At 34.5% G+C, this 13,828-nt stretch overlaps 1 protein-coding gene across 1 annotated transcript in view; it reads right to left on the bottom strand.

Moving 5' to 3' along the window:
* Nsf (N-ethylmaleimide sensitive factor, vesicle fusing ATPase) overlaps positions 1–13,828 on the bottom strand; it is a 148,834-nt gene that overhangs the window by 118,158 nt on the left and 16,848 nt on the right. The window contains exons 2-4 of the mRNA XM_046421262.2: positions 9,257–9,342; positions 6,727–6,826; positions 4,342–4,381 (exon numbers count right to left, since the gene is read on the bottom strand). Of these exons, the coding sequence (XP_046277218.1) occupies positions 4,342–4,381; positions 6,727–6,826; positions 9,257–9,342 (226 nt within the window). The remainder of the gene's footprint in view (positions 1–4,341; positions 4,382–6,726; positions 6,827–9,256; positions 9,343–13,828) is intronic.

Below are 13,828 nucleotides of genomic sequence, written 5' to 3'. Positions count from 1 at the left end.
TGAAATATAAATATTAATGAAGTAGAAAAAAAGACCAAATCAATAAATCAAATTCTAATTCTTTGAAAAAAACATCATTAGCTAATTTAATTTAAAAAAAGGAACAAAAGAAATGGCAAATAACACAAAGCAAAAAGATTTTTTTTTATCATAAAACATCAGTTTCTGTACTTCCATGCAAATAAATCTGAAAACCTGGATGAAACAGATAACCTCTTAGGAAAGCAGAGTACGTCCAAACTCACCCCAAAAGCAATATAAAATTAAAACACACCAATTTCCATATAAGACAGACTAATATCAAGGAACCAGCACAGGTGCAGACACACATAGTGTGCCTTGGTGATTTCACTAGATAATTGTACCAAATCTTTAGAGACCAGAGAGTCTCAAAGTTATATGAATTGTTTTATGATATAGAAAATCAAGGAAGACTTACAAATCCTTTTTATCAAGTATGATATCATTAATACCAAAACTTGATTAAAATAGTACATAAAAATAAAATCATTTAAATATTGTTGCAAAGATCCTAAGTAAAATATTAGCAGACAGACTCCAACACCACATTAATGATATGATATGCCAAGAGCAAGTAGGGTTCAAACTAGTAATGCAAGGATAATTCAATAATAGGAAACTAATTAATAAAATCTACCATGCTAATAGAACTAAGAAGAAAAATTATGATTATTTCCATATAACAAAAAAGACTTTGATAAAATTTAAACCCATTCCCAGCCCAATCCCATTTTGGTCTTGTAAAATCCTTGACCCCAAATTTTTACTCCAAAATCTCATTTCTATTAATTCACCTTGAAGATACACTTCTAACAATACTAAAATAAATATGCTTAAAAGTTATAAAGTAAATTATACTCTATAATTACAAAGTAGCCTAAATGAGCCAAAATAAGAGACCAGTTGAATAAACAAGGGTACAGGTATATAATGGTGTGCTATATAACTGTAAGAATGAGGACGATCTCTTTGAGTTATATGAATAGATGCCTAGAAAAGAGTATCTTTGGTACATTACCATTGAATAAGAAAGAAGGGAAATATAAAGTAACATAGAGATGGTAACTTATTAAAAAATAGCCCCCCAAAGGATCAAAAAGAAAATAATAGTTTACCCAAAATAGGTTGGTAGGAAAAAGATAAAGGGAAAGAGGAGGAAGTGACACTTCTGAGTACTGTTGTCCCTTGGTATCTATGAGGCACTGGTTCCAGGGCTCCCCACCTCAGCAGATACCAAAATCCAGGAAGGCCTCTATTCATATAACTCAAAGAGATCTTCCCTTCTGTGAAATAGCATAGAATTTGTATATGACCTACCCATACCCTCCTATACACTTTAAATCATCTTTAGATTATTTATAGTACCTAATACAATACAAATGTGTAATTGTTGCACCATATTTTTCAGAGAATGATAAGAGCAGAGTCTGTACAATTTCAGAAAACAATTTTTGTTTTCTGAAATATTTCAATCTGCAATTGGTTGAATCCACAGATTCAGAAGGCTGACTATATAGGTGCCTCTGAACAGTTTAGATGTTTGCATGTTAATGTTTTATATTAAATCAGAAAAGATAAGGATGGGGGACCTAAAACTGAATGCAAAATAGCCAAACAACTAAACCCAGCTATATATTAAATGAACATGACAACCACTCCAAAGCAAGGGTGAAAGGATAACTAATCCAAGTAACTTTTAAACACAGTACCCTAGCTGTATATCCAGGGTAAAAAAAGGGAACTACAAACCAATCTAGAAGTTTTTAGTAGATTTATTTTTATAGTCATGGCAATTCCAAAACTATTTAATGTATTGTAAGATAGAGGCAAAAATATTAATTTGTTGAGATTCAGGATTCTCCAGGGCAAAAAGGAAAATACAGATGTAGAATGGGGAAAGCAAAGAAGAACTCTATGGGGCTGGACTAAAACTGGAGGTATCAGTATAAATTCATGACAATATTTGTGTATGTACCTGTATCCTTTATCTAACATGTAGATGATATTCCAATTCTGCTAATTGTTCCAGCTATCTCCTCTACAGCATCTTTTCCCTTCAGTTTAGATCTGAGTCAGCATTATATAATTGCAGTTAACTGTCATTTCTGGAATAGGAACTCTTTGTTTATTACTGAAAAAGCCTAGAAATAATAATTCCCTAGTCGTGGCCTAACAGCTAGAACTTGGTTTCTAAATGCCATCTCCTATTAAAAGAAACTAGACTTCTTTGGGGAAATGGCTAACTTAAAGCCTGGGGCAGGAAAGGTACGTGATGAGCTAGGAACATCTTGTGACAGAAAGAAAGTGTTCAAAACAACAACAACAACAAAAAGAACATGAGGGCACCAAGCCAATAAGCCAAAGGAGCCAGGGCCCAGGTTGTGTACAGCGCTTGCTTAGCATGCGTGAGGCACTGGGTTCGATCCCTGGCACCACATAAAATAAATAAACAAATAAATAAAAATAAAGGTAGTGTCCAACTTAAAAAAAAAAAAAAAAGACAAAGGAGCCAGCTTGTAGGATCTTGTACTGACCAAGTATGGAAAAATTTGAACACCAAATTGAATATGTACAGTGATAAATTACAAACTCATGAATAAAACAGGAATCTATGAATCCTTACTGATAATAGATAGGTAGATAAATAAGTACATAAATGGGAAAAAAGGGCTTTTTTTCATAGTACACAGACTGATAAATGTGGAAGACACCTGCAGCTGCAAAAGAATTTTGTATTCATATTAAAAATGGGGTTGCAGGGCTGGGACTGTGGCTCAGTGGTAAAGCACTCGCCTAGCATGTGTGGGGCACTGGGTTCGATCCTCAGCACCACATAAATATAAAATAAAGATATTGTATCCACCTATAACTAAAAAATAAATATAAAAAACATATAAAAACAAATCATTAAAAAATGGGGTTGCAAAAATTCATCAATGAATGCTAAGACAGAAAGTTTGATCTGGAACCAGATAAGAATATGGTCTTAAACAGTTTCTCCAGAAATAGCTTATTAGTTGCAAGGGCAAAAATAACTATACAGTGGAGAAATCAAACATCTTGACCATACAACAAATTTAATAAAAAAAAAATGTAGGATACCTTAGGATGGGATAACCTGCAAAAGACATAACAATCACTTCTGTGGTATTCTGAATGGGGATGAATAACCTCTATTAATCATCAGAAAAATCATACTAACTTAAGTTGGAGAATAGTCTATAAATGTATTTTCCAAAAATGTTACCAACATGAAAGCGGAGGGGAAAAAAAACCTAAAGAACTATCCCCCAATAATAATTAAGTGCAATGTATAATCCTGAATCAGATCTAAACTGAAGGGAAAGGATGCCATACTGGAGACAGCCAGAACAATTAGCAGAATTGGACAATCTGCAAGATTAAATAAAATGTCTCAATTGAATTTAATTGTATAAATATTTAATTAACTAAATTTGATTACCATAAGAACATAACATTTTTATTCATAGGAAATACACACCAAAGTATTAAAGATAAAAAGGAAAGAGTTCTGCAACTAAAACTCAAATGGTTTAGAAAAGAAATGTGTGTGTGCCTGTGTGTGCTCATACATGTAAAAAAGGAGGAAGAAGGAAAGTCAATAATAAAAAAATGACAACTGGTGAATCTTTTTTTTTTTTTAAGAAGAAGGAATATTTTTTTTAACTTTATTTTATTTATTTATATGTGGTGCTGAGGATCGAACTCAGGGCCTTGCATGTGCAAGGCCAACGCTTACCGCTGAGCCATAACCCCAGCCCCAACTGGTGAATCTTAATAGAGGTAGTATGATAGGAATTTTCTGCATCATGTTTGCAACCTTTCTATTAATGTGATTTTTTTAACTTGTAAAAGCAAGCAGAAAAAAACTGTCTTAATTATACTTGCATTTCCTTTCCTTCCCCTACTGTATCCATGAAGTTGACACAAAATCATTTGACTACATATTCATACTCCTGAAAGACAAGGCCAGTTTTTGTTTATTAGCTCTTTGGCTTATTTTCCATAAGGAGCTTAATCTTTTTTTTCCCCCTGAAGTCACCAATTGCTTTCTTTGCCCTTCTCTTAATGAACTATGATGATCATATCATTGTCAATTTTCAATGATACACTTCACTGAGAAAAGAAGATAAGGACATAGTCCCATAACTATTTCCTTCCAGTTCTCAGAGTTTTAACCCATACTCTGAATAGAATGAATGTTTAAGGCCCAATAACAATAGAAAAGTATATAGATCTTGATAACCGATAAAACCATATAGAACATCCATCTCAGTGGCTAAAAAATCATATACTTACCTTCTATTTCTTGTCCAATAGAAAGTCCAGCCCATTTTCGCTAAAAAATAAATGAGAAAAAGCACTTGAAATAAAATCAATCAAAATTAAAGAAATAAGGAAAAGAAGAACACATTCTAAGACAAAAATATTGTATGCTGTCATGTATTGAATTCTGCATCCTCTCCAATATGGTGAAGTCTTAGTCCCTGGTACCTGTAAACATGACTGTATTTAGAAATAGGGTCATTGCAGATGTAATCATGTTAAGATGAGATCCTACTGAATTATAGTGGGCCCTAAGTCAATATAACTGGTGTTCTTTTAAGAAAAGAAGAGACACACAGACACAGAGAGAATGCCATGTGATGAAAGAACAGAGACTTCAGTGATGTATACAAGCCAAGGAGCATCAAGGATTGCCAGCAACACTGGAAGTTAGTATGGAACAGACTCTTCCTTAGAACCTTCAAAGAGAGCATGGTGCTGTCGACTTGATTTCAGACTTTTAGCTTCAAAAAGTATGAGAGTTTTTGTCTTCTGAACTTTCTTTTTTTTATTATTGATATTTTTTATGTTGTTTTAAGAAATACAATTTGTGGTTCTTTGTAACAAAGCTCTGGGAAATTAATACATAGATTAGAGATAACTTCTGAACATCTGCATAAAACACATGAAGCTGGCCTTTTTACAGTGAAGTTAGCCCACTGAGTAGGATGCTTCTCTATACAATACTATGCTCTTGAAGTCTTTACTATATCAGATATTTCAGTGTTCTGAATATACTGCTGCAGTTAGTTTTACTATTTGTACAGTATCATAAAAAGAAATTTAATGCATGAAAACTAAATTACAACTGGTCAGATAATCTATATGGAAACCCAAGAAGGGACTCAAATCATTACATAGTCATGACTATTCTTTGTGTATTGGATAAAGAATTTTCAGGTATTTACAGTCATACTTCAGCCTCTCCCTGATCCTGTCTAAAATGGCAAGACTGTATAAAGGGAAGACAGGAATTTGGGGCTGGCTTGTTATAAATTCAAAATTAGTAATTACTGATAATATGCCAAAGAACAGTGAGAAAAATAGTTTTTGGCTGGAAATCCATAGTTTGCCTATTCATATGAACACTGGATTTTACAGTGTGAAGCTTAGAAGATGGTGTATCATGTGTAACAATAAACACTCTCCTTCCAGCTTTCTCACCATAGGTCACATTCCCCCTCTCTGCTCTTCATCTCCCCTAAAAAAACCTCTTCTATAAAATCCCAACTCACATCTAGCCAATGTGAAATACAGGAGCATGCTGGTTAGAGTCACATTTAGGTTCTGTACTTTAATCCCAAAAACAGCATTAAGGGATGATACTGATAGTAACTCTTGTATGGGGTTGTTCCAAGAATTAAATGAGTTAACACATTCAAAAGTACTTGAATAGTGCCTGATCTAAAGTAAATCTTGGGGGAAAATTTTTACAAAGCAGAGACAAAGAGAAATGGCTACCTCAAGCTACTTCTAACTACTGGAATCCCAAAAAGTTCTCTAAAAGCTGGAAAACCATGGGATATCCCAAATTGTTAATCTGCAGAAACAAATGTGAAAAGTAGTCCTAATAATGGAGAGGCATCCAAACAGAAAAAAAGGAGAACAGTAAGTAAAGATTTCCCAAAATTTTTGAGTGTTTCAGGAGATCTTTAATAGTTCCCAAGTTAAGTGTTTGATCTCTTTCCCTAACTTTAAATAAATAAATAATGCTTAATTTCTTATAAAGAAATAAATCAATGTTTACTAACACACTAGAAAGAGGTAAGATAGCATTCACATTGCTTAGGAATGTGGGGTGACTAGCCTGAGTAAAATGACAAGTGGGAAATGATACATGCTTGTACCTGTGGTGCTCCATTATCATGTACTATGAGCACTGGGACCCAAATAGACTCCACAGAACCCACCCCCAGTCATAACTGGAATCACAACCCTTCCAGTTGTTGGGGGAGCCTAGCAAGTTAAATTATAGTTTGAGGTAACTACTTTTTTCGTGTTCTTTAGTCTGACACCATTATATTATAAAACTTCTACTATTAGATGTCAATTTTACAAATAAGATTATTTTTATATCATTTCTGTTACCCTGAGAGTTAGCATTAAAATCATTTGACACTATATCTGATGGCTGACTGGTATTACTGCTGAATTTTTAAAAATTAGAAAAAAAATCAAGGTAATAAAATGTAGCCATAGTAAAAAAATGATAAGAATATATCTTTAAATTACTTATATAATACCTATGTATTTTTCTTAAATATGAATAAATAACTTAGAGAGTGATGCTTGCTTAAAATGAATGGACTCTTGTATGACTTTCAAGAATAGGAAAGAATAAATGAACATCTGAATTACCTGAGGTAAGCTGAATGCAATGCTCCCTGGCACCACTGATGGATGGGTCCTCAGTGTAAATGTGTACCTGTGATTGGGAGAGGTCCTCACAATCACATGCCTAAAAGAAAACCAAAAACATAGTCAGTACTTCATATCAAAGAAAAAGAAAACATAATTTCTAAATATATTTTTTCCCAAACTGATGTCTAATGAGTACCAGATAGAAGTATCGCACCATATGACAGTCCTGAAGGAACAGAATCACAGATTTAGTTTCCAAAAACTATCAGCAATTCAAAATGTTTTCCGGACATAAAGAGCACTCTGGGCCGCCAGGCATGGTGGAGCACACCTGTAATCCCAACAGCTGGGGAAGCTAAGGCAGGAAAATCGCAAGTTTGATGCCAGGCTCAGCAATTTAGCGAAACCCTCAGCAATTTAGCAAGGCTCTGTTTCAAAATAAAAAGTCCGGGGAATATTTCAGCAGTAAAGTACCCTAGGGTTCAATCCCCAGTACATACATACATGTTTATACACACAGACAGACAGACAGACACACATAATAAAGACCACCTTGGGCCATGGACATATCAAATGGAATCCAGCCAAGTTCAATAGAGTACATCTAATCCAAAAAAATCAACTTCATCACTTTCCACTTTATATAAATCAGAAAACAGTGATTTAGAGTCCTTGATATTAAGTAAAAAATAGATTTCCTCTCCTGAGAATTATTTCACACATCCTAACAAAATAAAGGCAGGAGAACAAGAGATAAAAGAGCTAGAACATAGCAGTAAAAAACAAAGTTAGTGGGCTGGGGATGTGGCTCAAGCAGTAGTGCGCTCGCCTAGCATGCGTGCGGCCCGGGTTCGATCCTCAGCACCACATACAAAACAAAGATATTGTGTCCACCGATAACTAAAAAATAAATATTAAAATTCTCTCTCTCTCTCACTCTCTCTTTAAAAAAAAAACAAAGTTAGATTTTAGAAATATTCATTAAAAAAATTTAACAGTCTCTCAAAAGCTAAAACAATAACACTATAAAATAAAAATATGAAAAAATTTCCCCAAAGACATCAGCTTTCATGTACATATTAATATTTACAATTTCAAAGAATTTTGTGCTAATACCCTGCTCAAACACTACTCATAAATACATATATTTATTTTGTAATAATCTTCTACATTAAGAGACTAACAAGGACTGTTTATAAAATAGAAGTTCTAAATTCTGTTATCCAACAGCACCATATTTTCTTTTCCTTTGTGGTGCTGGGAATCGAACCCAGGGCCTCATGGATGCTGGGCAAGTACTTTACTACTGTGGTACACTGCTAGCTCAATTATCATTTTTAAAAATTATATTTTACAGCCAGGCTCATGGCGCACACCCTGTAATCCCAGCAACTTGGAAGGCTGAGGCATGAGAATCAAGTCCAGCCTCAGCAACTTAGTGAAAAAAGGAAAAAGGACTGGGGGTGTAGGTTGGTGGTAAAGTCCCTCTATGTTCAATCCTGAGTACCAAAAAAATAAAATAATGACAATAATATTAGATAATCTTTTATGATACTATAATTTTAATGCTAAAGGTTAGCATTTCTATACATATTGCTTTGCCACTAGTATACAAGTTATTTATAATTACTATATTTTAAGTAACCCAAAATTCAACATATATGAAAACATTTCATAAACAAATTCTCACATTGATTACCTATACTTCAGTTTATTTGTTGAAAGTCCTGTGTTCAATTTAGCATCAAATAATGTCTAGCACTGGAAATGATGTTAATATAATCAAGTATATAATCAATGTCTCTTAACTCTAAAGCTCAATTAAAATCCTGCTCCTTTGTTCTTTATGTCCCTAGACTGACTTTTGGTACAGCCCCTTCAACTCCTTATCTCTATCAATCTCAGAAGCGTGTGTATGGCACAGAACTTGGAAGCAGGGTCCTTGGAAGATTAGTGGGTGATGTGAATTAATTGAAACAAATTATGATGAAAATGCTTTCAAAGATTCCACATTTCTCATGCATCTACCAACTTTAGTATGTCAGATTATCATAGTAATAATGTTCTAAATAGCTAAACTTTATTGACAGCTTACTTATTTACATGCTAGGGACTATTCTAAGTGTTTTATCTGTGTAACTTAATCTTCACAACTACCCTGAGGAAGATATTAGCATCATGCCCATTTTAAAGATCAGGACACAGAGACACAGAGATGGTGAGCCTGGACCCCAACTCAGACAATCTGACTCCAGAGTCAAACACCTAATAACTATGCTAGCCATGAATCAGATAACCAGTATGTTTAACTCTGTGAAGAAAATTAATAAAAAATTAAGAGTGATATATAAAAGCTATATACGTCTTTTAAAAGTTTGATACAGTAATAATTAAAATGCCTAACACTCATTTCCTTCATTTTCCAATTCAGTGAGAACAATACAAAAATAATTCTGAAGTTTCCTAAAAATTACTCTTTGGAGTTTCTTAAATATAACTTGCAGGTTAAAAGAAAACAGATACTCACTGGCCAGACTGGAAATCCTTCTCATTCACAACTGCACAGTTGGTTAATGACAATTCATCTGTAGGACATCTTGCAGCTTGCATACTCTATAAAAATCAATGGTTAAGAAGATAAAATGAAGTTAGGATTTATTTCCTTAAAGATTATGTCTTCCTGAACTGTATTCTTCATCACTTGTAAAAAAGCTCTACTGTTTTTCACTCCTAGAATCCCTTCTGTGGTAGACGCAAACCCTTCCTTTGGGAAACAAATCCTCCCTCATTTCATGTGGGTTTATGGGACTGCCAATCACAGAACGCACACATATACACTTCTAACTCACCCACAGGATTTTATATGTACAGGCACTAAAAGAAAAGCACTCTTTTTGCTGCATTACCATACGGAGGAAGATTTTCTACTCAAAAAAGACAGTAAAATGGTCACAAAGAAAGCAGTCAGCAGAGACATAGACAAATAGCTATATGGAAACTCAGACTGGACAAAGTTTAAGTCCTTGAAACCAGTCCTAAACAGGTTATAAGACAATAAATAATTTTTTTGCTCAGCTTATTGGACTCCAATCCAATAAGGGGCTTTCCATTCCATCATTTCATTCACAGAAAAGAATGGGTTTTTTTTTTTTTTTTCCTTTTTGGTATTAAGAATTGAACCCAGGGGCACTTTACCACTGAGCTACATCTCCATTATTATTTTTCATTTTGAGAAAGGGTCTTGATAAGTTGCTCAGGACCTCAATAAATTACTGAGGCTGGCTTTGAACTCTCGATCCTCCTACATCAGCCTCTCAAGCCACTGGGATTATAGGCATGCACTACTGTGCCTGGCTAGAAAAGAATCTTGGCTGATGAAAGTGTTGTGAAGTTAATTCAACAAATTATAAAAAGCATCTTGTTATAAGAGATCCTAAGTGGCTATGAATCATGTCTCCTACAGATTAAGAAAACCTATCTTTTAAACCTCTTTCAACAAAAAATAATTACAAGGAATACTTTAAAAGAAAAACAATTAGTGGCCCTTTTGGTTAGCAGTTACTAGCAAAATGTTCAAATGATGTTTTTAACCAATAACCCCTCCATTGTTCTCTAAGTTTCCGGTGAGCTATGACACTAGGACACATTCCTTTTATAAGTGTTCATCCCTCAAATCTCAAACCACCAAAGCAGATTATTCTTAAATTTGTCTCCCAAACACAAATTTATAGAATAAGATGAATCATTTTTTGCTATGCTTTTAACTAAAAATTTCAAAATCATCATCCCAGTTGTTTTGGGCTAAAGTGGGACACGTTTACAAGACAATCCTTTGGGATATAACAAGAAAATACTAGTACTTTATTTATATTTATTTTATATCAATTTTCTCATTTATATATGACAGCGGAATGCATTGCATTTCTTATTACACATATAGAGCACAATTTTCCATATCTCTGGTTGTATATACAGTATATTCACACCAATTCGTGTCTTCATACCTGTACTTTGTTTGGATAATAATGATCATCACATTCCACCATCATTAATAATCCCATGCCCCTCTCTCTTCCCCTCCAACCCCTCTGCCCTATCTAGAGTTCCGTCTATTAAGTTCAAGAAAAAAAAAATTATTTCAAAAGTGCAGCCAAATTCCCCCATTTTGATCCAGATATTGACATGCAATTAAAATCAAGTATCAAGATAAACCGAATTTAGGGCTGGGGTTGTAACTCAGTGGTAGAGCTCTTGCCTCGCATGCGTGAGGTACTGGGTTTAGTCCTCAGCACCACATAAAAATAAGTAAATAAATATATTTTTTAAAAAGTTATCACTTGTTAAAAAAAGATAAACTGAATTTAGAAATAGCCCTCTGAATACATACAGCACAAAATATTAAACCAACGTCTTAAAGAATGATGTATCATTTTGCTGTATGTATTAATAAAATAAAAATCATGAGATTACTGTACATTTAGTTTTAGCACATCTTCTTTATATGTTAAGTATGGATATATACTGGGGGTACATAAGACATTTTTTAATTTGGGGATTCCTGATCAAATGTTTGGAAGTCACTAATTTAGCTTATGAAATGAACAGCCAAGATCACAAGTCTGCTTGCTGAATGAGATAGCATTTTGCCAAGGTCACACCTTGACCAGGTATCTAACACCCTCCCAGGGTCTCTTTAGCCTGTGAGTTTCTTCCTTTTGTATTCCTTCCCCAAACCTCTGCCCCTTGCCTGGGCAATTCCTACTCATTCTACCATTTTCAGCTTAAACATTACATTTTCTAAGAGGGCTTCCTAAACACCTGCCCTATCAACTAAAGAGATAAAATAAACTTCAGATGGAAGCACCTGACTATATTTTTGCTATCTGCCTACATGTTTGCACTGCATATAAGAAAATAAGTTTCTGAAAGACTGAGACTATATTTTGCTCATATCTATAGTTCCTGGGACTAATACCTGGTCTGACATACAGTCAGTACTCATTAAACACCCATTAAATATATAAATTTATTGGTCAATACCTATCTGTCTCAACTGAAGAATAAACAATCCAAGGAACATGTATGCAAAGTACTGATCATTTCATGGTTATTTAGGAAGTAATACAATTGTTCAAAGTTACATAGAACTGATTTTGCCAACTGTGGGCAGTGGCACACACTGGTAATCCCAGCTACTCAGGAGGCAGATGCAAGAGGATCCCAAGTTCAAGGGCAGCTTCAGCAACTTAGTGAGACCATGTGTCAATAAAGAGGGGTGGCTAAGGATGTAGCTCAGCAGGAGAGGGCCCCTGGGTTTAATCACCAGTACTGCAAAACAAGTAAAAAAAAAAAAAACCAACCAGATATTCCAAAGTAATAAAAAAAATTTACAAAATGCCAAGTTAACATTTTCATTTATAAACTTGTTTGCTTGTCAGTGTCCTTTAACAAAGAAAGAATAAAAATCTATAGAAGTCATCTGGCTAACCAACTAAAACAGATGCTGCGAGCAAAAGGCCTCCCTACTGGAATCTAGAAGCATCTGTGTTTTTATGGTAAGCCAAGCAGGATATCTCATTTTTTTCAACAAAGTGTAAATCCCTATAAATAGTAGCTGCCTACTTACCACAGTAATGCCAAGGGAAAATTCCACAATTTTTCTAACATTGACCCCGCCTCTAGGAAACAGTAATAAAAAACAACCACTGTAGCTGTACAAAATTGTTACTCAGTTTTATGTAAGTTTAGTTATCTGAGTTACTGCAATACTGAACTGCCTAAACAATGAAGAAATGTTTTCATTATAACAATCTGAATTATCAAAAATTATAAACTACTTGCTCTCTAAAGAATGAAAATTCCACCAGGCGCAATGGCCCATTTCTGTAATCCCAGCAACTTGGGATTCAGCAAGAGGATCACAAATTTAAGGCCAGATTCAGCAACTTAGCGAGGCCCTAAGCAACTTACTGAAAACCTGTCTCAAAATAAAAAGGGATGGGGATGTGACTCAGTGGTAAAGTGCCTCTGGGTTCAATCCTGAGTACCAAAAAAAAAAAAAAAGAATGAAAATTTCAGCAAGCCTTTAATAGAAACTTTAGTGAAAATAATTATATCATTATTTATTGAAAGCCTTGAAAATACAGAAAGGCAATTTGCTTCTGTTCATCAAACAAAAATTGAGGGAATTTAGCCAGGATTCCTTTGGGCAACATTACACTGCTTGAGCATTTAAATAACACACCCTTTACCTAAAGGACCACTTTAAAAATTGAATGATTTAATATTTAATGCTTTATTGTTTACCAAATAATGCAGGAGGACAAATTCAACAGAAAGAAAAACAGAATGTGGTTCCTGACTATATTACTAAAGGCTTATTTTGAGTTTGAAATCACTAAGTTAGCACAATTAGCTGCCCCTACCCCAACTGTAACCTTGGTGCATCTGCCAGTCCTTCCTCTGTGGTGTTTAAGATACTGGTTAAGAGACATCTCTTGAGAGACACACATCCCCACAGGAAAGAGAAGGACAAACTACATGAATTTGTCCCAGGGCCAGCTCAGCTGACAATCTCACATCTCCTCTAAAAGGATCTTTCCTAAAAAATAAATAAATAAATAACATTTTAGAACTGCACTTTCTGATAAAGGAACCACCAGACATATAAGACTGAAAATAAATTAAAATTAGAGCTGGGGGAGCAGGGGATCATAGTTCAGTGGGTAGAGTGCTTGCCTCACATGCACAAGGCTCTGGGTTCAATCCCCTGCACCACCAAAAAAAAAAAAAAAAAATTAGGGCTGGGGATGTAGCTCAGTGATAAGTGTACTTACAGGCATGTTGGAGGCTCTGGGTTTAGTTTCCAGTACCACAAGAAAAAAAATTAACAAATAATTCAGTTTTTAGTTAGATTAGCCATATTTCAAGTGCTGCTAGTGGCTATAAAGTTTCATGGGTAGTGCTGGTTTAGAACAAACAAAAAAGACCACATGTAATACCCACCTTCAGCCTATAGAGTCCCTCTGCTATACATTCTTATAATACTTTCTCTTAAAATTCTGAAGCCACGTAGGACTAGGAGTGAATGGCATACAAA

This window comes from Marmota monax, unplaced genomic scaffold (assembly GCF_021218885.2).
Source record: "Marmota monax isolate L192 unplaced genomic scaffold, Marmota_monax_Labrador192_F-V1.1 WCK01_AAM20220418_F8-fsc00322, whole genome shotgun sequence".
Lineage (NCBI taxonomy): Eukaryota > Metazoa > Chordata > Mammalia > Rodentia > Sciuridae > Marmota > Marmota monax.
Note: the sequence above shows the minus strand (reverse complement) of the source record. Positions and strands in the feature narration are given on the sequence as shown.